Source organism: Seriola dumerili, unplaced genomic scaffold (assembly GCF_002260705.1).
Source record: "Seriola dumerili isolate Sdu_G_001 unplaced genomic scaffold, Sdu_1.0 BDQW01000242.1, whole genome shotgun sequence".
NCBI classification, from domain to species: domain Eukaryota; kingdom Metazoa; phylum Chordata; class Actinopteri; order Carangiformes; family Carangidae; genus Seriola; species Seriola dumerili.
This window is the reverse complement of record NW_019174497.1, coordinates 3,800,053-3,821,125: the sequence shown is the minus strand read 5'-3', so window position 1 is coordinate 3,821,125 and position 21,073 is coordinate 3,800,053. Positions and strand designations below refer to the sequence as shown.

Sequence of the window (21,073 nt, the reverse complement as noted above, 5' to 3'; positions counted from 1 at the left end):
TCGTGTGAAAGAGGCAGAGTTGTTAATTATAAGCAACATAGTCAGAACCATGATTTAAGCTGATATGAGAAGAAATGCTGATAACTGCAGGTAAATTCAGTTATGGCGACATCCAAAAGTGATATTCAAGGTGAAATGTGAACAATGTGATCACATAACAAGAACTGAAATGAAACAACAGAAATTGCTTCCAGTTAAGTCCAATAAAGTCAGGCTAAGGAGATACTGTAAATAATTACAGAAATTGTCATTAAGTTTCTTACTTACGAGTATTTTACTCTTTTGTCTGATGATGAACAAACTATTATGTAATGACAGACTGTGGCTGCTGCCAAAGTAGAAGAGGAGAGAAAAGAAGATAATTCTGTCTGACTCTTATGTGTGTGAGGGTTTAGTTTTTATTTCCAGTTATTGTCACAACGTCTTATCTTGTTCTGAGCTGCAGTGATGGAGTAAGATTAAAAGAACTGTCAGGAATTCTGTCAGGATTAAAGAATATTTGTTCAATTAAAATGAAGCCCTAATAGTTATTTAGTGTGATAAACTCTCCCTCTGTTTGTTAGACTGAAGTTAAGCTGCTCTTGAGCAGGTTAGGAGTTCAGCATAAGCTACAATGGTGATTAACAGCAGTAGAGAAGTGAACCACCGTTGTAACCCGGAAAACACAGGGTTAAAACTGAAGTTGCTTGGCTGACCCCTAATCCTGGTTCATAGTACAGGCCTCTGCTCTCTGTTGGATTTGGTGAAGTTTAACTTTTCACCGGTGAGGTTAAAGGTTTAACCTTTAATAGCGTTTATCCAACTTCTGTATTCTCCAAGTATGTATCCTATGCATCCAAATAGATTTGTATAGATGACAAGTTATTCTTTATACATTTATCCTTATCAGAGTAGTGAGGATGCTAACTCATTAGCCTTGAATGTGCAGCTTTAGCACAATATCATGCATGTAGTCATATTTAAGATCCATTTATAAGACTTAAAAAAAATTAGACAGTTGGACACAGTGTTTTTCAACCAACTCACAGAGCTAATGATAATTTGATAGCTAGCTATCTAGAATAAAATATGTTAATGACAGTTGCTCTGACAGCTGGCAAAATGGATGAATGGTACTTTTGTTTGTCGCACATGCATCTCACTATCATATAAGCATTAGAAAAAACGTGTGGAAAAACAATGTGGTGAAGAAAATAGGAAATAAATAAATGATTAAATGTGTGTTGAAGCCCAAAATAGGAAAACTAAGGAGCTTAAAAATAAATTAACTGAAAGACAAATAGAAAAGCAAAGTTTTAATTTGTCTTATTGACTCATAAGCTAAAACATTTGCCTAACATTTGTCTATCTGCACGTGTTTTCTGATGTTGCAGTGTTGTGAGCTCTCAGGGCCACTGTAGTTTGTTTTTCCAAAGAGCACTTGACACAGAGGGATTTAAACACACTGGAAAAGATAAAACTTTATTTTTTCCCTGTCGTGACAATACAAAGTCAACAAGTGCAATAACAATCCAACTGAAAACGGTACTGAACATTCTATCTAGTAGTAAATACATAGACAGAACGTGGTGCACATTATCATCACCACCACCACCACACCCAAAAAGTGAGGTATCAACCACTACAAAGCTTCTGTGTACAGGTGGGTATTCAACTGTAAGGCAACTGTTACCATGACAACCTGGAGAGACTGAAACAGATGTGTGCTCCCTTCTTCCCATCCTTTTTTTTTTTTTTTTTTTTTTAGTTTTTTTTTTTTTTTTTGTATTTGGGAAGAGGGTTGAGCTGATACAATTTACAGTACCACATCACATCAGGCCAGAGTCAAGACTGTTTTCAACAAAACAGAAAACATCACAAAACCAAGTTGTTACATTTTAAGAAACGGGGGAAAGATTCCTCATATGTATTTTGACGGAATCATTTTTGACCCTGCTACTGCTTTTTCCCTGGGTGTGATTGTTACTTTATTGGTGATAAGAGCAGACCTCCGTTTCCTTATTACAGGTCAGAACACACAGCAGAGAGCCCTGAAAAGAGACATGTTCTCTAACATAACAGATTTTTCCCACTTATCCAACTTCGAGGACTGATTAAATCCCGTTTGTGCTCCTGCACCTGTTAAAAACTTGTCTTCTCTGTTTGCTGCTGCTGTTCACACTCTGGGAATAGAGACGCAGCTACAGAGAGAGAGAGAAAGAGCGGAAGAGTGTAACTACTGCTGATCTCTGGGCCAATTATTTCACTTGGACACATCCTGTTTCTCTTCCCCTGAAAGTGATGGCATGAGCCTGCTGGGACACACATGCAATTAAACTTTAGCCATGGAAATGGGAATTAACTTGCTCTAACAACTCAGCAAATGTGAATATTATTGCTGATAACTGAGGATGATGCCCAGCAGGTCCCGCTCACAGCACTTGACTTGAGTTCTGTTAGGGTCCACTTAAACTTCATGGAATGGAGAGGATAAATAAGATGGCAAGACCCAGTTTGGCAGCTTAGAGCCTCAGCAGTCCCATGGTAGACTTTTTTTTCCTGTTAGCTATTGACTAGGATGTTGTAATGTGTGAATGGACCAGAGATTCTGCGTGCGTTCAGGCTCGGCAGCTGTCAGATTACCAGTTACAGATGCAAGATGGGGACAGACACCCCTCTTGTACTCTCTCGTACCTTCTGTCTGGTTTGCTGCTTTTCTTTGTGATAGTTAATTGAATATCTTTGGATATTGGACCATTTGTCAGACAAAATGAATAATCTCAAGACATCAGATTGTTACAGGGATTTTTCAGTATATTCTAACACTTCATAGACGAAACTACCATTGAGAAAATAATTGGCAGATTAATCAGTAATGAAATAAATCTTTATTTGCAGCCCTAGAGACTTTTATTTTGATAATTGATTAATCATTTTAGTAATTTTTCATTTTCTGGTTCCAAATGTGAGGATTATGCTTTTCTTTGTCAAACTGTATATGATTGTGAACTGACTGCTGAATACTTGACCTCAGGCTGTTGGAAATCATAACAAGCAGTTTCCACTATTTTCTGTCATTTTATAAATTGAATGACTAATTAACTGAGACAATAATTGACTGATTAATCTATAAGTAAGCCCTGCAGCCCTGAAGTAGAAGCTTTTCTTTAAAAAAGTGATCTTTTTTTTTCACTTTTCTCCCTACATAGCTGACACAGAAATGGTTGAATGGAGAGCATTTTCAATATGAGTTCATCATCCAGAAATACTGTGTATTTCATCGACTTCATCTTTATTTCAAATGTAAACCAAGCTGAAACCTCTGCTATACACCTCAGTGGTTACCCAGTGCTCATTTGGCCGGCTGTCTGACTTCTACAAACCATGTCATTCTTTTTATGAAGCTACTGTACATTATTGCTGACAGTGAAGGGGATTTCAATGGATTTCTTTACATTTTCTATTATGGCTAATTGCTTACAATTGTGTATTAGCAATGTGGGATATGGAGTGCTCCTTATAAAGGAACCTAATGGATATTCATTTGCATCATATTGCTAATGGACCTGTCTTTCAGGCAGCTCTGGTCATGAGGAAGGGCAAACAAGTCATTGGATGAGTTTACCGAGGCAGCTGTCACATACTAACTTTATGTGTTATGGTCTCAAATGGCGTTGTAGACTCATAGCAAAGGGTTAAGATTATTTTTAATGTAGCAGAAAGCAATTCACTGTTCTGAAGGCATCCCTGACTCTCATTAAAGGAGACCTATTATGCTCATTTTCAGCTCTATATTTTTATTCTGGGACTCCATCTGAGTAGCTTTGCATGATTCATAGTTTAAAAAAAAGTCCTTATTTATGTCAACTGTCTGTTATGCAGCCCCTCAGTTGAACCTCTGACAGACAGATGATATTAACCTTAAGAGGCTTCCTTAAAAGTCACCTTGGCCGAACATCTGGAAGCCAGCCAAGGGGCAGCGCACATTACGATTGTCAGCACTGCCTCATCCTCTTACCACGTTGGCAGTTCTGAAAGCAAACTGTAAAACTAAGTAACTAGTGACTAAAACTAAGTAACATAATTGACTGGAAACTTCTCAAATGCATCTGTGTACGTTCAAGCTTGAATCAAATCTGGAATATGAGAGTGGACAACACGAACATATGCAAGATTACAGCAGGAAGTCTCTGTTTGGTAAATATTACACTCATTACCTGCCTCTGTGTGGATTTAGTCCTTCACTCACAATCCCTATATAAAATGTTTTCTATATATTCACTTCTTAATAGTTGCACGCTTGGGAAATGTGCTAAAATGCTGAAGTGGAAAATGTCGGCTGTCTAGAAATACAAAAGCTAACTTTGCTAGTAAAATGTTATTTGGCTGTCGCCAAATGACTGTATAGTAAACCTGCACCATTGGTTATTTGTATGTTGGAGTACATTAAATGCCTATAATACTACTCAACTAGACTGGTGTGGGAGAATGAGCTGTGCTTGGAGCATATAAAGAAATCTGTGCAGCTCATCATGGAAGTTTTTGTCTCAGGGATTAATTTTACGTACATTCACCTCATTATTTGAAACTTTTGCCATGTTTAATATGAACATCTGATATTGTAGCATTATATATGCGACAGAAAATAAAGAAAAGCATAATAGGTCCCCTTTTAATGTTTTGGGTGAAATTATTCAGACTCAAGATCCCTTTACTCAGCGTCTGTAAACCAAAGAAATATCTTGACGACCTAATGTAAAACCTTTAGATCTACAGCAGTTTAACTGTATGGCGTTATGTCCTTCTCAGACACGTTACAATATAGAGAAATTGTTTTGCAGAAAGGAAACCTAAAACATGTCATATAAGATACTGTCTGTCGACATGGCTGCAGAGACATTTTGCGTCTGGTTTCAGTAAGTAACAAACATTCTACTCTAAGTGAGATGCTCAGCATCAACCTACGCTGTAACATGTTCCGAATGTTAACCACTCATATATTTCTCTGACTAGTTCACATAAATAAATCACCAAATAGATAACCCACAACTGTGTCTAACTGCTACTGAACACAAACTGACACAGCAGTGTAATAAACATTTTATATCTAGAAAGATTCGCTTTTTTTTTTCTTTTTTTCCAAAACAGGCAAGCCTCCTCGCTTGCGAGTACAGTTTATCCAGTTCAGCTCAGATTTGTTTGGGATACTCCAGGCCTTGGCAGCCATTTCAGGGGATCACTGAACACCTTTGAGCAGCTGAATGTGTTTGTCACTCCTTTGCTGTGGCAGCAGCAGTACTGTCCTCTGCGTGTCTTGCAAACTTAGTTCAGCTGGGTTCCTAAATGCCATGTCAGCCTGCTTCCGTCAGTCCACGGGTGTTTTGTGCTCTTTAGAAAGGGGCAGTAGTCACTTCTAACTACTACATTATGGCTAGCCCACTAGTAGTCTTTGAATCTGTGGTCCAGAGAGGGGCGTCTGTGGGGCATCTCCTCCGTGCCATGTAAGGGAACAAGGTGTTGCTACTCTTCTGTTTGTCCACTCGCAGCATCATTCTGCGCCAAAAAAGAAAAGCAAAAAATTGAGCATCAAGATATATAGAAATAGCAGTTCAACAAACATGTTTTTATAACAAAGTCTACTTTCCTCCTTTTTCAGAAGCTTTTAACTACATCTTTATTTCAAAACATTAGTGGAAAGATTAAAGGAAACGGGGAAGAGAGAAGGATGTAACAAATGTCCCTGGCCTGATTCAAACTAGGGACAAGCCAGAGAGGCGCCCTGGTCATATGTGGGGGTGGAGATTATAAATCCTTCTCCGTTCATGGGTGGTCTTTGGCTTTGAATGCTGTGACCGATTTTGGTCTGGTTCCTGGTTATTTCTAAATCGGTGACACAGCGAGGATCCTGGACTGATAGACTAAATAAATACCAGAAACGGACAACTTCAGGTCAGATGCATAAATGATTCATACATCCGCTATTTTACACAAAACTAGTGTTTATTTAAAAAAAAAATTAAAATAAAAGTGTGCACATCTCGTGCAGACTTCAGGCCACATGAACACGTTTTTTTTTTGGCAAGGTAGAGACAAAAAAAAATAAGGTGAGTGTTGAAATCTGTTTACATTCACTAATGGCTAACTCAGTAGAAATGAGGCTTGAGGTCCATCAAACGGAGCCGTTTGTATGCACAGTTTTATAATTCAGGCAAAAAGAATGTGTATGGATACTTCTGTCTGTGAACACCAGACCAAAACAGGTGCCAGCATCAATTGGGAAGGAGACAAAGTCTTAAGAGTCAGTGGATGTTTTAAGACAACCTGGTGTAACGAAACCTAAATTCCAATTCCTAAATAAAGTTTTCAAGCAAAAATAGACCAGATTTGATGGTTCTAGCTTTCATCAGTGTTATATTATGGTAAACTGAATATTTTAGAGTTTGTGACTGTTGTTTATACAAAAATAAATATTTGAAGACATCACTCTGAGAAGTGATGATGTTCCTTTGCCACTAGTTGACAGACTAAACAAGTAATCAATTAATCAAATTAAAAGAAAAATTGGCATATTAATCCATAATGAAAATAATTGTTAGTTGCAGCCGTATTAACAACTAAACCATCTCCATAACAACTGAGATAATCCATTCCATTCCATTCCATTTTTCCAACTTTGAAAAACCAAGCAAGTGAAGAAGAAACACTTTAGGGTCTCATATTATTTCACATTATATCACATATTTTAAATAATTAATAAAATACATACATACAGAGGGATCACACAGAATGAAAACAATCAAGAAATGGAGGCTATATCATTTCTTTATCCTGTCCAGCTATTTTTAAGCCCAGAGCGCACATGTCCCTGTCATCAAATTCCACCACAGTTGCCACAGAAGTTGTTTGGGGAAAAATCTCCTGGATCCTATAGAACCATGTGGACATGGCTTTTAGCTGCGTGGCCGAAATGTTCTCAGATCACAATGTGTGTGCTTTGTGCTTCATGGTCCACATCGATCTTTTTATAACAACATATTGGCTCTAAAATCAGCCTGAAATCAGGCCTGAAAACACAAAGACTCCTAAAAATGGGGCAGCTTTGCTTTTCAAAAAGCAATCAGATTTACAGGAATATTTTACATTTCTGTAATTCTTGTAAAGACTCAAAGCCCACCCCACCTCTATGAATCACATCCACAGCATTCATTTCTGCTGCCCAAAATAATATAACCACACTGTTAAATGGGGAAAAAAGTTTCTACCCCCATATCATGTTGATTTTCCTTGAAGTCTTGTATGAACACAGGAATACTTGTAATCAGCAGGGTGGTGTGACACTGATGCTTGTGCTCATTGTGCTTGTAGGACTTAAAGTTCATCTTATTGCACTCCAGAGAAAATTCCTAAAGTGCAAGTGTGACAACAGATGTAATAAAAGATCACAAACACTGCCCAAAAATAAACAGAAAAAACTGCAGTAACCCCTTTTGCTCGTGGCAATGCCAAAAGACATTCAACAACTTGCACAGAGCTAAACCTGTTCCCCTGCTCTTCCCCTTTAGCCTGCAGCAGAACTCTGTGCCTCACTGCCTTTGTAGCATCTATGATGTTAATTAACTCACACCACATGGAGAGTGTTGCTTTAATTGGACGAGGTCTTGGCATGCCGCTCTGTGGACAGACAGGCCAGGAATAATTTCATAACGTACAATTCTATTATTACCACAGAAAGCCAACCAGTGAGCTCCAAGATGGATGTAAATATGCAGGAGATAGAGCCATGCTTTGATCACTCTGACAAAAAAAAAAACTGATGAAAAAAAGATGTGAAATGCTGTTTCTGCTTCCCGAGTTTAGCAAAGTGTGACTGCATGTCATTTCCTCGGCAGACAGACCGGCAGGCGTTTAAGTGCTGGTATTAGGATTGGCTACCTATGACCAAAGTGATGGAACAGACCGACTGAGCGAGTGATGGAGACTGCATTTACCAGACTGGGTGATAACACTGAATCACCGAGGCCTGACCGTAAGAGGCAGTCTTAAGGTTGCTGGGGAGTCAAGTATATGCTGACTGTGGTAACAGTGACCTCACATGGACCGCTCTATCCGTGGCTAAGCTCAGCTGGCCCAGTAAGCTAAACATCCTTGAGTGAGTGGGTGGATACTGGCATGATGTGCTGCTGCAGCTTGTTGCCAAGTGATTTATGAACCGCCAAGGGACTCTTTGACGTGTTCTGGTTGATGTGCTGTGGTGTCATTTGATGTTGCCCAACATCTCATTTCTGCCACTTTTATCTATGACACCTCTGGCTTATGCTCAGCACACATTAAACCAACATGGTGTCATGTATTTTCAATTCTGACACCAAACATGCGAGTGAATGAGCAGCTAATTTTTCATCTTGATTGCACGGATTATTTTTGCACCGTAAGCCTTTATCAGCGCTGACTAAAGCCAAACTTAATTCATTCAAAATGTGCAGGAAAGCCAGACTGCCGACGGATAGCGGCAGATCAAATATTTCTTGCAGTTCTGAGATGGAGAGTTTCAGAGTGGGCACACTACACAAGGAATTATAAAATAAGTGATAATACGGGAGATTCTCATTGCCAGCTCCTTTTTGAAGTTTCCCTCTGGTGTCAAGATATTCACAAGATGCTGCTCTTCCCAAATGCTGCTAATTGCAAGAGGTGGATTGGTGGGTGAAGAGGGCTGGGCTGGCAAAAACTGGGATCCCGGCCAAACTTTTAATGTCCTAATAGCCACAAGGCGACAACCAATCAGGGCTTTAATGCTGCCGAGTGCTTTATGGCATTAGAGCAGGAGCTTCCAGGAACAGCTGACTTTATTGCCGTTTAAGGGTTACATAAGAGCCCTGCTAAGATTTGTGATGCCAAAATGTTTTTCTTTCTTTCTGTGGAAATGAGATAAGCTTAATGTAGCGGTTCCCGATACATTTCTTACCGCCAAAGCCCTGTGAGGTCAGCTCCAGTGCCCCTTCATTAACACCACCTATCATGTTCCAAATGTGTTAAAATTTAAATGGATTTTAAAGTGGATATTTACAGGAATAGTTCGACACTGCTTCTTCATGCAGAGAATTGGATGAAAAGATCAATACCACTCATGCCTGCAAGGTAAATATGTAACTGGAGCCAGAAGCTGGTTGGGTTATCGTAGCATTAAGACTTAAAACAAGCGGATACAGCTAGCCTGGTTCTGTATTTCAGCTTATCTGTTCACTTGTAAACCTATTGTTAATGCTGACTCATTCAGGTAATTTGATATTGTGACAAAAAATATACCAAAGATTAGCCTCACACCAGTTTATAATCAATCTTTTTTTTTGGATATTTATTTCTTCCAAAACACAAATGTATTGATATCATTTATTTCTACCAAATCATTACATCAATTTTTCCCAATTAACTAAGCTACTACACAATCTTTCTACTGCAGAAATACCCCTCAAGGTACAAATGTCTTGGGAATCACTTAGAGTCAGGTCAGTTTTTAAGGTCCTGTGTAGGATTGACTGCAGACATTGGGCAAACCAAGGCCTTTGCCCATGCCATAATACTATCACAGAAAAAGTTCAGAAATAACATGTCTGCTTTCTGCTCTCTTTTTTTAATCATTGACTGGGTTGTTGCTGCCATTAAGTGCAACATTACTCTGTGAGTAATTTCCCATTTGCTGGTAATTCCCTGCTCATAAAGAAACAATGCATTCCTCCTATAAACTGAAGATAAACTATAATATCTGGCTCAGCAGATCTTTTGTTTTTCTCTTGCCTGGATCGCATCATCATTTCTTGGGAATGACACCACTTGAGTTTCTTTTACTTGTTGAAACTGAAGTGAACACATAAATAGGAGGTTTTAATAAAAGGTATCCACGGAGATAAAGTAATAACAGTTTCCCAGGCCACCCACACTGAACCCCCAGCAGATCTGCAGCAGTACATACCAGCCCGCTCATTTAGCGATATGGTAAACAGTTTTCCCACACGCTGAACGCCAAGCTGCACTTTCTTTGAAGAAATAGATGTGTGCATGCGGAGAAATTATACTTTGACTTGCTTGTCAGGATTGCTCTGCTGCACTGGTAACGGTTTATACTGGATTCCTGAGTTGCTGTGCGACTGGGTTGTTTTTAGATGCTGCTGCACCAGTTATGGGACTTGACCCCATCTCTGTTTGTTTACATTCGGCCAACAGATGTTCAACTAAGAGGACCCAGTTTTCTGAGCCATTACCCTGCATCCTCTCTGGGGATAAAGATCTGTACCCTTGCTTATAAACCATGAGCCAATGGGCTGATGACGCACTGTGTGGGCAACATCATCTGTGGTGTACATACAGTATCACCTAACATGGTTACTTAACACATTTAAGAAAAAAGTGTAAGCATTATCTGGATTGTGAGAAGTGCTTCACTGTGTGAAATGGCAAACAGGCTATTCTAATCCTGCCCCAGAAACTGCTTGTGGCTGAATTTAGCTCCCAGCATATGTCACTTTTTTTTTTTTTTTTTTCGATGTGAATGATTATCCAAGAATATTTTTAGCTCCTTGTAAATGATGTCCTGTTTATTAAAAAGGTTACAATTTTTTTTTATAGCAAAGGATATTGCACACCATTATTCCAAACCGCCATCCATCCTGAAGCGGTTTCCGTCTCTTATTATCAACATGAACTACCATGGATTTACCATGCTCTCATTTTCCCGGCCCACTTCGTCAATGAGCTTTTTGCTGAAGTTTGAAACACCTTTTTATAGAAATTGTGTAGTTCAAAGCTGGAGAGCTGCCAGTACAGGTCAACCTCACCAGTCTAGGATTGATGAGTGCTATCATACTGAACTGACTTCATGTCTAATGAGGAGGCTCCATGGATATGTCCAGTCTTAGTTAACCACGTTTCCACCAGAAGAGCAGCCCCAGAATCCCTCTGTAGCACCCCAGCTCCTCTGTCTATGGCTCCCACTGTCCACGCTGCTTCTCAAAGCCATTTGTCAAAGCTCTGTCCACATTAAATTATCATGACCCAAGAGAGATGCCTACCTCTAGGAAGAGACTCGGAGCCTCAGTCAGACAGATAGGGTGAACGGTGTCTGAGATGGAGAACTGAATGAAAAATTGACCGCACAAAGATGTCCGTTTGTTCAGACTGCGCTCTATGATTTTGTAGCTGTATTATGAAAGGCTGAGCAATGTCTGCCAAAAGAAGAAAAGGTTCCCCGTGGCTGCTGTGTGTTACAGTTCACTTCTGGCATTGTAAATCATTTTGTGTGTTTTAACAACAGTCATGCGCAGCCTAACACATCCTGAGACTCCTGTGACTGCTCTCAAAGGTAATAAAAAGATAAACTGAAAGGACAGCAGATGGTGTTTTGCCACAGAAACTCCATGAAAGGTTTCCTATGTGACTCCGAGTCGAATCATTCAGGTTAAATACGAGTTAAGGGCCCCTGGTGGACAATGATGCTTTCATATTATTCCATTCTTTTCAACTCATTAATAATGACAGCTCCCTAATGAGCTGGTCAGACTTAAAACCTTTAATTCTCTTTTAAAAAAAAAAAAAAAAAGAGGTTTATGTTCAGACAGAGTGCAGCTATTGTGAGATGAAAGACAAATGCAGATCAGATACTTTGCAGAATATTATCCATTAGTGGATGGAAGGTCTCTTTAAATACTGATTAAGTAAGTACTCCTTAGCCAGAGGGAAACCATACATTGAAATGATCAAATTCTTTACCAGTGAGTTGCTATGATTTCAAAAGGAACATAGTTATCAATATCATTGTCTGGCAGTAATGATGTGTATGTGCCTCTGTTTGTGTGCACACTACACTCTTAATGAGGAACTCCAGTAAATGGGGAGCCTGATGTTTGAGCTTCCTCCCTGTTGGCTCGGGGAAAGTATGCTAGAAATGCTTTAATTTGTTTCCCTGCCATGTAGCACTCTCTAACAAAACACAGAGTACAAAGAGAGACAGGCGGACAACAAAATGAGACACAAAGAGAAACAACGTTAAAAAAGACATGAAGAACATCTCTGAAAGGAACTGTTGAATTTGTTTCTAAGCATCTTATCCATTCATTGTTTTTCCAAACAACAGTAAGAGTCTCTTCTATGTAATATGCTAATCAGAGTGGAACAAATCATATTTTGTAATGCATGTGATGTAATGTCGTGTTAGAAGTCTTTTCAGTTTTTTCTAAACTTCTGTGTTGGAGCTCTGGATGAAATTCAGTAGCAATCATCATAACTTTGATGAGGGTTGTCCAGTGGTAGAAAGTCACTAAGTATATTTAGTACAGTTTTGTGCTGCTTTATACTTCTACTATCCTGCCACATCTCAGAGGAAAATATTACACTTTTAACACCACTATATTGTTTTGCAGATTCAGATTGATAATATAAAATATGTCTAACAAATGATGGATTATAATACGTCAAGATGAGAGTTCAAGTAATTAAAATTAACTTCACTTGTACCAGCTGCAACATTAAAGTGAGTCACACATAGACGCATTGATAATATAATTCCCATAATATGTGATTCTGAAAAGGGCCACACTGCCTGACTACTTTAGCTTTTGCTTGACTTTAAGTATATTTTGACGCTAATACATTTGTGGTTTAATTTTTGAATTCATGAGTTGTAGTTGTAAAAATGTCTTAGTACTCCTTCCACCACTGTTTTTGATTCAGTGTTGCTTCTTATCTAGCGTATTCAGTCAGCCACTCAGTCACTGTGTTGTCCTTGGCCAATTTGGAATACACAAACGTCTTGTGGATGTTAGCATTAGCCATGGTCCTCATTGGTGGCACTGCTAAGTTACTCATTGTCAAATCGCCGACACAATAAATACAAGTGGCTGAAAAACAAAAGCCCCAGGGCTGAAAAATGAAGCCAACATGGGAATGCAGTTCCTCGAATGGTCACTTGTGACTGGCTTCAAAAGCGAGTCAATCCCCATAGACTCCCACGTTAAAATGCCCAACTTTGGCACACAGTTGGCAAGCCAGTCGAACAATGCTAATGGAGGCGTATGCTTGCCACCGTTATTAAACTGGCATGCACTGAAGTCTTGGCTCCACACACACCCCACCTCTTTGCCCATGTTTGGATTAGCTGGGAGTTGGGGTAACGTCACAGGCCATGTCTGTCTTTATATACATTCTATGGGAAAAATAGGGTTTTTTTCTGACAGCCATGACATCTCCTGTTTGATGAAAAGAACTATAACAAACCTTGAAAATAGCGCGACCGTTGCTGGTAGTTACAGCTACATAATTAATATTATCAATTCAGCTACTTAAAAAGGAGCTACATTGTACTGTATCTTCTTTCACTTGATAGCAAACTGTCACAAATATGTAACACAAGAACAGATAATTTAGGCTTAGTTTCCTTTTATTTGGCGTGACTAGGCTAGCAATGGGGGAAACAACCAATTGTACAAAGGCTTACACATAAGATGTTTTTTTGCTCTTATAATCATTTTCATAATAATGATTAAAAGCATATCTTTGGTTAATTGCATTTTATGTGTAGCTGTACAGCTGCACAGTAGACATGCATACCAAGCTGCAGGTTGTCAGTCGTCACGTGACAGACAGTGACTCACCATGCGGTGGATGTGTTGTAGGGCAGGAGCGTGGGGCTGTGGCTCTCCCCTCGGAGGCTGTGTCGGGGCTGGTAGTGGCTGGGGACCATGGGCTGGGCTTGAGCTTGGGCCTCACTCTCCTCTGGCATGGACCTGTGCCACTGACTCCGAGCCTTCTTCAGCCAGCGTCCTCCCAGACCCCATTTCTCCAGGTAGACCCGGCACAGCTCATAGTTTATGGCTGAGTAGTAGAGAAAGTCGAGCGCCAGCAGCACCATGACAAAGAAGCCGTAGATCCACACGCCGACCAGGGCTGTATAATTACTGCAGGGGACAGACGGAGAGTATTAGCACAGTGTAATCTGAGAAAGACAATGATAAACACTCCTCACATGCTCCAAGCTACCATCCAGATACCCTTAAGCTAGTTCTATAATTCCCAATAGCTTTGATGGAGCTGCCAGGTGTGTGTGTTTGCCCCTCATGTGGCAAGACTGAGACTTTCATCAAATCCTCCCTTGATAAAAACCATAAATATATTAAACAAACCTCCATCTGTTCCATTTGCTGCTTTTTTAATACTTTCTTCTTAAGTTGGACAAAGAATTTCATTAGCACAAGAGACTTTTTTAATCCATCTCATTTTGGCTTCTTGGTAGTTCCTCTGAAAATCTGTGTTACTTGTTTTCATCTTTCATACATTTTCTCCATGAATTACATGATCCAGCTGGATTTATGTGGGGCACATTTGTACTTCCTCTTGGTCCGCCCACATCCATAAAGTACAACAAGGTAGATGAGCAGGAATAGCATTAGAAAATAGCTTCCTGAGAAGTTTGAGAAGCAGCATTCGCCAAAACAGGGCTACTAAATATTTCTGGTTGTGACATTTCTGTTTATATGGTGCTGAGAACATTTAGTTGGAAAATATCACAGAAATTGGAAGTGATTCAGTCCTATCTGGATGCTATTCAGAAAGAAAAAATATTGTTTTGACTCTGAGAGACAGTGATGACACTCAGAATATTGCTTCAAAATCGATTTATCTGGAGGGGAACCCATCTTTTATGTCATTTCGGTACACTTTGCAATTTTGACAGGATTAATTAAAGCCGTTACAAAAAAATGATGTCCAAGTGCTCCTGGGTTCCGTAAATCAAGTGAATCCATTTCGGTCTGAAAATGATGTGGTCTTGAGGATATTTATCTGACCTTAAAGCTGAGCTGCTTGAATGAGCTCTGAGGCAGGTGAATATTAATACTTCAGTGTAGCCAGGTAGATAATATCCCCTGGTTTCCACTTATGTAAATCTTACATTTGTGTCTTCCAATGCATGTGAGGCATTTAGGGGACAACTGTTAATTGTAGCTACAGAAAATAACCTGTGTTACACCCCCCCCTCTAAACTGAGTTTCTCCATGCACATCGGTCACACACCGTACCACCCATCACTTCAAATCCTCAACGTGTGAGAAACACTGCACTGTACTCAAATTTAAAATTATCCTCAACTGCATTTAGCTTTCCTCACGTCTGCATCAGAGACATTTACCTATAGTTTAGTTTTTCTATTAAGGTGATTTGAGGGGGCAACGGGCTTTCCGTGTACCTGGGTCAACCAGAGGGTAAGCAAGCAATATGTGCACAGTCCTTGGAGGGATCGATCATGACCACACAACTAAAACAAATGTCATTCAATATTTAACACAGCTTTCTCAGAGAAGGGAAGCTGATGCAATTGATTATCTGTCAAAGGTTTTTAGCTTTTCATGTTTATTTAACAATTCAGTCTCGGCTGACTCTTCCTCTCTGAATCTATTTCGATTCTGCACCATTTCATCTACTTTGTAACTATGAAGAGAGGTATATGCTACAAAGCATTGACCTGTGAAATCCACACAGGCCGATCATCTTTGGTTTTACTTTGAACTGCAGTAACCCTCGAACTATAACCATTTCCGCCATGCACTGTGAGTGTAGGGAGCAGAATAATGGCCAGTTTAACTCGCTTGGCCAGTGGTAAATATCAAACCCGCAGTCCTATCTTCCATTGAGCCAGGATGAAAGAGTGGCCCAACAGTCCATCTGACACTAAAATGAAATATCATGACCAGCTGCAGGGCAGTGTGAACCATCCCAGACAGAGGCATGCTGGGAGGGCATTAGCAAAGAGAGCTGTGGTTTTGTCACCCAAACCTCCCAATGAGAGCTCCCACAGAACAAGAAGCTCATTCTTCTGTGCCCTTCACTCGGCTTAAACCTGCTCATACTGTGTCCCCTGTTACAATATGTTGACAATTCTTGCCACATGTAGTATAGTTAGTATCAATAATACTGGACAAGTGTACTATCATTTATCGTATGAACTTCTGTGATACAGTCATGGTAGATGAAAAAATAGTCAACACTTAATACCTGCCTTGGTCAGCTCTCATGTGGAGCCGTCCCACTCACAACACAACAAATGCTTTCAGCATCTGCTTCTCTCTGTGGTGGTTTTGTGGGTGTAGATCAATGTCAACGTAGCCTCTGAGCAAGAGGCAAGTGGTGTCAATAAGTACGATACTGTCGAGGGAGTGAACCATTTGTGAGTCAGCAGAATATAACTGGCTGTTTTCATCTGATCTGAGGAAATGTCCCTTCTCGGAAACTGCTTGTTGCAGCACAGCTGCTCACAAAAATCTCCTCTCAAGATTCAACACAACCCACATTTTCCCTTAATTACCTCCACCAAGGAGGTTATGTTTTGGTCCTGGTTGCTTGTGTTTTTAGAAGGACATTTCAGAAACTACACAACAGATTTCACTGTGATTTGGTGGAAAGTTGCATCATGGCCCAAAGAAGAAATGATTATCTTTTCATGTGGAAGTCTTATACTTGTAGTCCTTCTTTAAGGATTAATATAATGAGGATATGTTTTGTAGTTTTTTCCATCTTAGACATTTCATCCCATCTCAGCTAAATTTGGTACATTATATTTAGATGACCTCAGAAAAATGAATTCATTTTGCATTGCAGCTATCAATCATTTTCTTTATCAAATACTCTGCCAATAAAACGTCTTTACATTTTTGTCAGTTTTGCTGAAAAAGAAAACGCCCCTCTCCTTTGGCACTACATTTTCTCAACTGTTGAACTTCTGTATTCCTATGCATTCGCACGATTAGACCGCGCAGTCTATCACACTGCAGATCAGCTGTTTGAGTCATAAAAGGCTGTTTGACGGCAAGATAAAGGGGTGAAAATATTCAAAATATAATTACAATTATTAATTATTATATACTGTGATATAGATAGTGGCTACTAACAATGGTTTAATATCAATCATTAATCTTAAAATCTAATCTTATAATTACATAATGAAATGTTCAACAATAGTGAAAATAAATATCGAAAATTCCCAGAGAGCAAAGTGACATCCTAAAATTGTTTGTTTTGTCCAACCAATAGTCCAAAACCCAAACATATTAAATTTATGATGATAAAAAACAAGAGAAAGCAGCAAATTATTACATTTGAGAAGCTGAGAATGTTGAGTTAATGAAGATAAATGACTGATTGATGACGGATCAATTGTCGATCTATTGTTAAGATGATGGCATTCAGTCTGAACTGATGCTCATTATCAGCTATTTTTCATGCATTACAATAACAGCAAATGGTACACAAAAGTCCATTATACTCTGCTAAAGAATAAGGAATTAGAAATTAATTTTACAGCTTACCAAAAACCCACTGAATGACTCGCTTGTGAGTCAAATATCACTTTTATTATCTTGCAACTGAACACTGAATAAACACAGATACAGAACCAGTTTTCCCTCCATGTTTCAGAACAATGTCAACAATCATGTAGCTGTGATTGACGCTGTAAATAAATGAATATGATGTGTGAGCACTGCCTGATGTTCAGATGTTGCTTCTGCTGGCTGCAACTGAGAGAAAGCCATAGCTGTTTTCAGACCGCAGGTTGTAAACAAACTGTAATGCAAGAGCCAAGCTGTTAACTGTATCCTAAATTTCAAGAGGTGTTAATGAAATTAAGCAGGTGGGTGTGTTAACAGCTGTCTCGTTTCCAGAGCGCAGCTGTTGTTCATTTGAGAGGCCAGAGACTTCCCTGAAAAAACGCCTCTTTCAAAAACCTTAAATCGTGCATCGTTAGAGGATTTTATGGTCCACTTCCAATGTCGAGGGGCCTCTGCTTCCATATTGCCAGCTCACTTACGTACACTGCTGACCCGTCCTTCAGGTATGAGGATTTATATATTAAGAAATAACACGAGCTAATTGCAGAACCATTCCACTGATTCACCGACTTGTACGGTCAATGCGCAAAGGTCAAATGAAGAGTTTCTTTCAGTGTAAGCCATCCTTGACTTCTAATCCCACTGTGTCCTTCGGTGCGCTCCTTTTACCCCTCCTCTGCTAAAGTTAGACTGTCGCAGGGACATAGCTAGCCACACAAGCTCATTATAAACCTGAAAGAGCTCGCGCCTTTCAAATGCTGATCTGTCCCTGTCTGAGATTACTGAAAGACTTCTATCACCCCGCAGCATAAGTGGACCTTGAAATAAATCACAGCGGCGACACTGCCAGATTTTTCGGCTTCACTGATGAAAGAAAATGCATAAGACAAGGACAAATCAGTTACAGTATTACAAATATGAGTGCACTCACATGGAGTGGCATAATTTAACTTAAGCTTTCTCTGAGTGTATCAAACAAAAATAAATCAAAGAGCTTCATTTACTGCAGATTAAGCAAATGACACACATAAATACAGCCAGACTGATACATCAGCATGTCTAATATTATCTGCTGATTTTAGTTAAGCTCCGAAATATTGTATTTTTTGTATATGTCGCCATGAGTAGCATTACTGAGTGAAAATCAGTTGGGCTCATGGTAGGATGACTAACTCTGGCTATGTTTTATTGATTTATTTTAGGATCTTTAGGATGTGTTCAGCTGATTGAGTTATTGTTTTAGATATATTTTATTTATTTATTTATGTATTGGGTAGTGTCATGGTGCTGTTTCGGTTGTTTTGGGATAATATTGTTTGCATGATTGTTTTAAAAGTTGTATTCATGGTTTTATATTTGTATTCTGATTTGTGGCATATTTTGTGTTATCTGTCTTATGTTGTTTCTCTTGTAACTCAGTGTTATATTGCCGCCTATCTTCGCCAAGACGCTTGAAAAGACTTTTGATTTCAATGAGGCTTTCCTTGCTAAATAAAATCAAAGGAACTTAAGATACAGGGAAATAGACAGCAACAGCGGTGTAGATTTTTACACGTGCGTTTGTTCCGCGTACGTCAGCTGTGCGTGCTGATGAGCGGGTAGACATGTGTACACATATTTCGGGCAGGACAAGGGTATAAAGTTTTCTCTTGTGCAGTTTCTACTGTATATCACTACTGCAAACTTAACAGTGTTTGTCTCCAGGCAAACTGAAACATTTTAGACTCACTCTTATAACTGGTAATAGAAAGAAAAATGATGCTAAGAGCTGACGCTGATTTGATACGAGGATGTTGAACAAGCGGGTGTATCCGGGTCTCAGCCCCGTAAAACTGACACTCATTATGTCGGGTTTCATTTCTCTGACAGATCGGTAATTTATTATTATCAGATGTCAAATCTCGACTGCCAGTGAAGTAAATTCCTGTGATTTCATTTTAAGAAGCAAAAACTTATTGACTGCCATATTCCATAACAAAACAATATCGTTTCCCCCCTTTGTGACAGCAATGATGTACTAATTGATCTTTGCGCTGCAGGGACTCGTCAGCACACTTACAGATGAATTCAAATAAGCCGTAGTATTTGTGCTACATATCTTTGCATTTCTCCATAATGAATTCAGGACAGTCATCCAATATACTTCCAGCTGCCAAGAAGTAGTATCATTTTTAGGGTGATTTAAGGTGAACAGACAGATGTAGCCCTGCTTCTTTCATTTGAGTTCTTTTTTTTTTTTCTAGTCATGCACAGACAAAATGTTTCATCCCTTCCTGGCTTCAACCAAAACAACCATCTGGGGATTTGTAACATGATTTTGACACAGCAAATTCTGTATCTGGTCTGAAGGAAAAAACAAACACCTGAGTATGTTTGGTGTTTCCATCCAGAAGCACTGAAGGTCTTAATTTTGCATAATTACCTAACAAATGAGACGTACTTGATGTATTTTGGGTTTGTTGTGTTCCAGCGAGAATAAAGGTGACAGAGCTTCTCTCCATCACGGCCTGTAACATGATGTCTCCTATCTGATTATTTTTGCTGGTACAGTGGTGTTTGTTTTCTGCTCCTTGTCCTACACCGTTATTATTACTCAGACTCTCTCCAGCCATCTTTTCTAAGGCATCCAAAGAAAAACACACAAAAACAAAGCATTCAGTACTTTGTTTTTGTGGTTCTGCTTCTGTAGGTTGAAGGGTGTTTTGTTGTGTGTTGTTTTCCATCAATATTTTTAAATAAAGGAATCGGTGAAACAAACACAAAGTCTGTCTCAAAGGTCATGAGTCGCACGAGTCTTTATCTCCTGCGGTACAAAAATACATTCCTCCTGACAACTTTGGAATGGATTTTAACATTAATCTTTGTCTTCCCACAACGCTACAGCCCTCTCAGCTCATTACCGGGTGTGTGAACCTTACTCTGACCACAAGGGGCGTTACACTTTGGCTTCCACTGCCACGCCTCTCAGACAACAAGACCTACATGTTCTGTGCCACCACAACAACACGCCTTCAAGTACTGCTGCAACGAGACTGAGTTTCAGATGGTCATGCAGGTCAACCTCACCAACCCTCAAACGGATATGCACACAAGTGAGTATAATATAGTATCATTTGACACTATCTGACCGCTTTACAACATGTGTCTGCCCTGTCAAGTACCAGTTTTGTCTTATTAATCCCATTTTAGTTTTTATTTCTTGGTTTAGTTTGATTTGTTTAGTTTTGGAAAATGATAGAAATTTCATTATTACCTAAATCCTTTTCTCCAGCAACACAAAGTGTAGAAAAATAGGGAATTCCCAACACAACACAGGGTGCTGTTATGACTTAACTAGCAAGGATGCTACAAAATAAGTCATTACTAAGGGCGGGCGATCTTCACATCCACGATCTGATTGGCAATCTTTCTTCCAATTTTGAATTGCACTGTCAAGAATATCCAGACTCGAACCATTGTTTTCAAGTGGTCTGGTGCATCTGTGTTTTAAAGTGATTGTTCTGGTTATTTGACGCGGGGCTGTATGAGGTACTTATCCATAATCAGTGTATTACCTGCAGTAGATTCGGGTCAGAGCACTGCCAGTTTGGAGGCGCAGCCAGGAGCACCGGCACAGAAGCAGAACAATGTAGTGCTGTGGACAGGGACAGAGGAAAGAAACGCATTTAGCCACCTGAACACATGCCCACCAAAAAAAAAAAAAAAAAAAAAACAGAATCAGTTAA

The 21,073-nt window shown here is 39.4% G+C and overlaps 1 protein-coding gene across 2 annotated transcripts in view; it reads right to left on the bottom strand.

Moving 5' to 3' along the window:
• Nucleotides 1-2,898: 2,898 nt before the first annotated feature.
• The window catches only part of kiaa1644 (KIAA1644 ortholog), a 51,047-nt gene continuing 32,872 nt past the window's right edge, over nt 2,899-21,073 (bottom strand). The window contains exons 4-5 of one of the 2 annotated variants that reach the window (XM_022756280.1): nt 13,623-13,925; nt 2,899-5,532 (exon numbers count right to left, since the gene is read on the bottom strand). In XM_022756280.1, coding sequence (XP_022612001.1) covers nt 5,532; nt 13,623-13,925 — 304 coding nt within the window. In that variant the 3' untranslated portion in view covers nt 2,899-5,531. Of the gene's footprint in view, nt 5,533-13,618; nt 13,926-21,073 lie in introns of those variants that run through there. The other variant, XM_022756279.1, reaches the window with a different exon arrangement.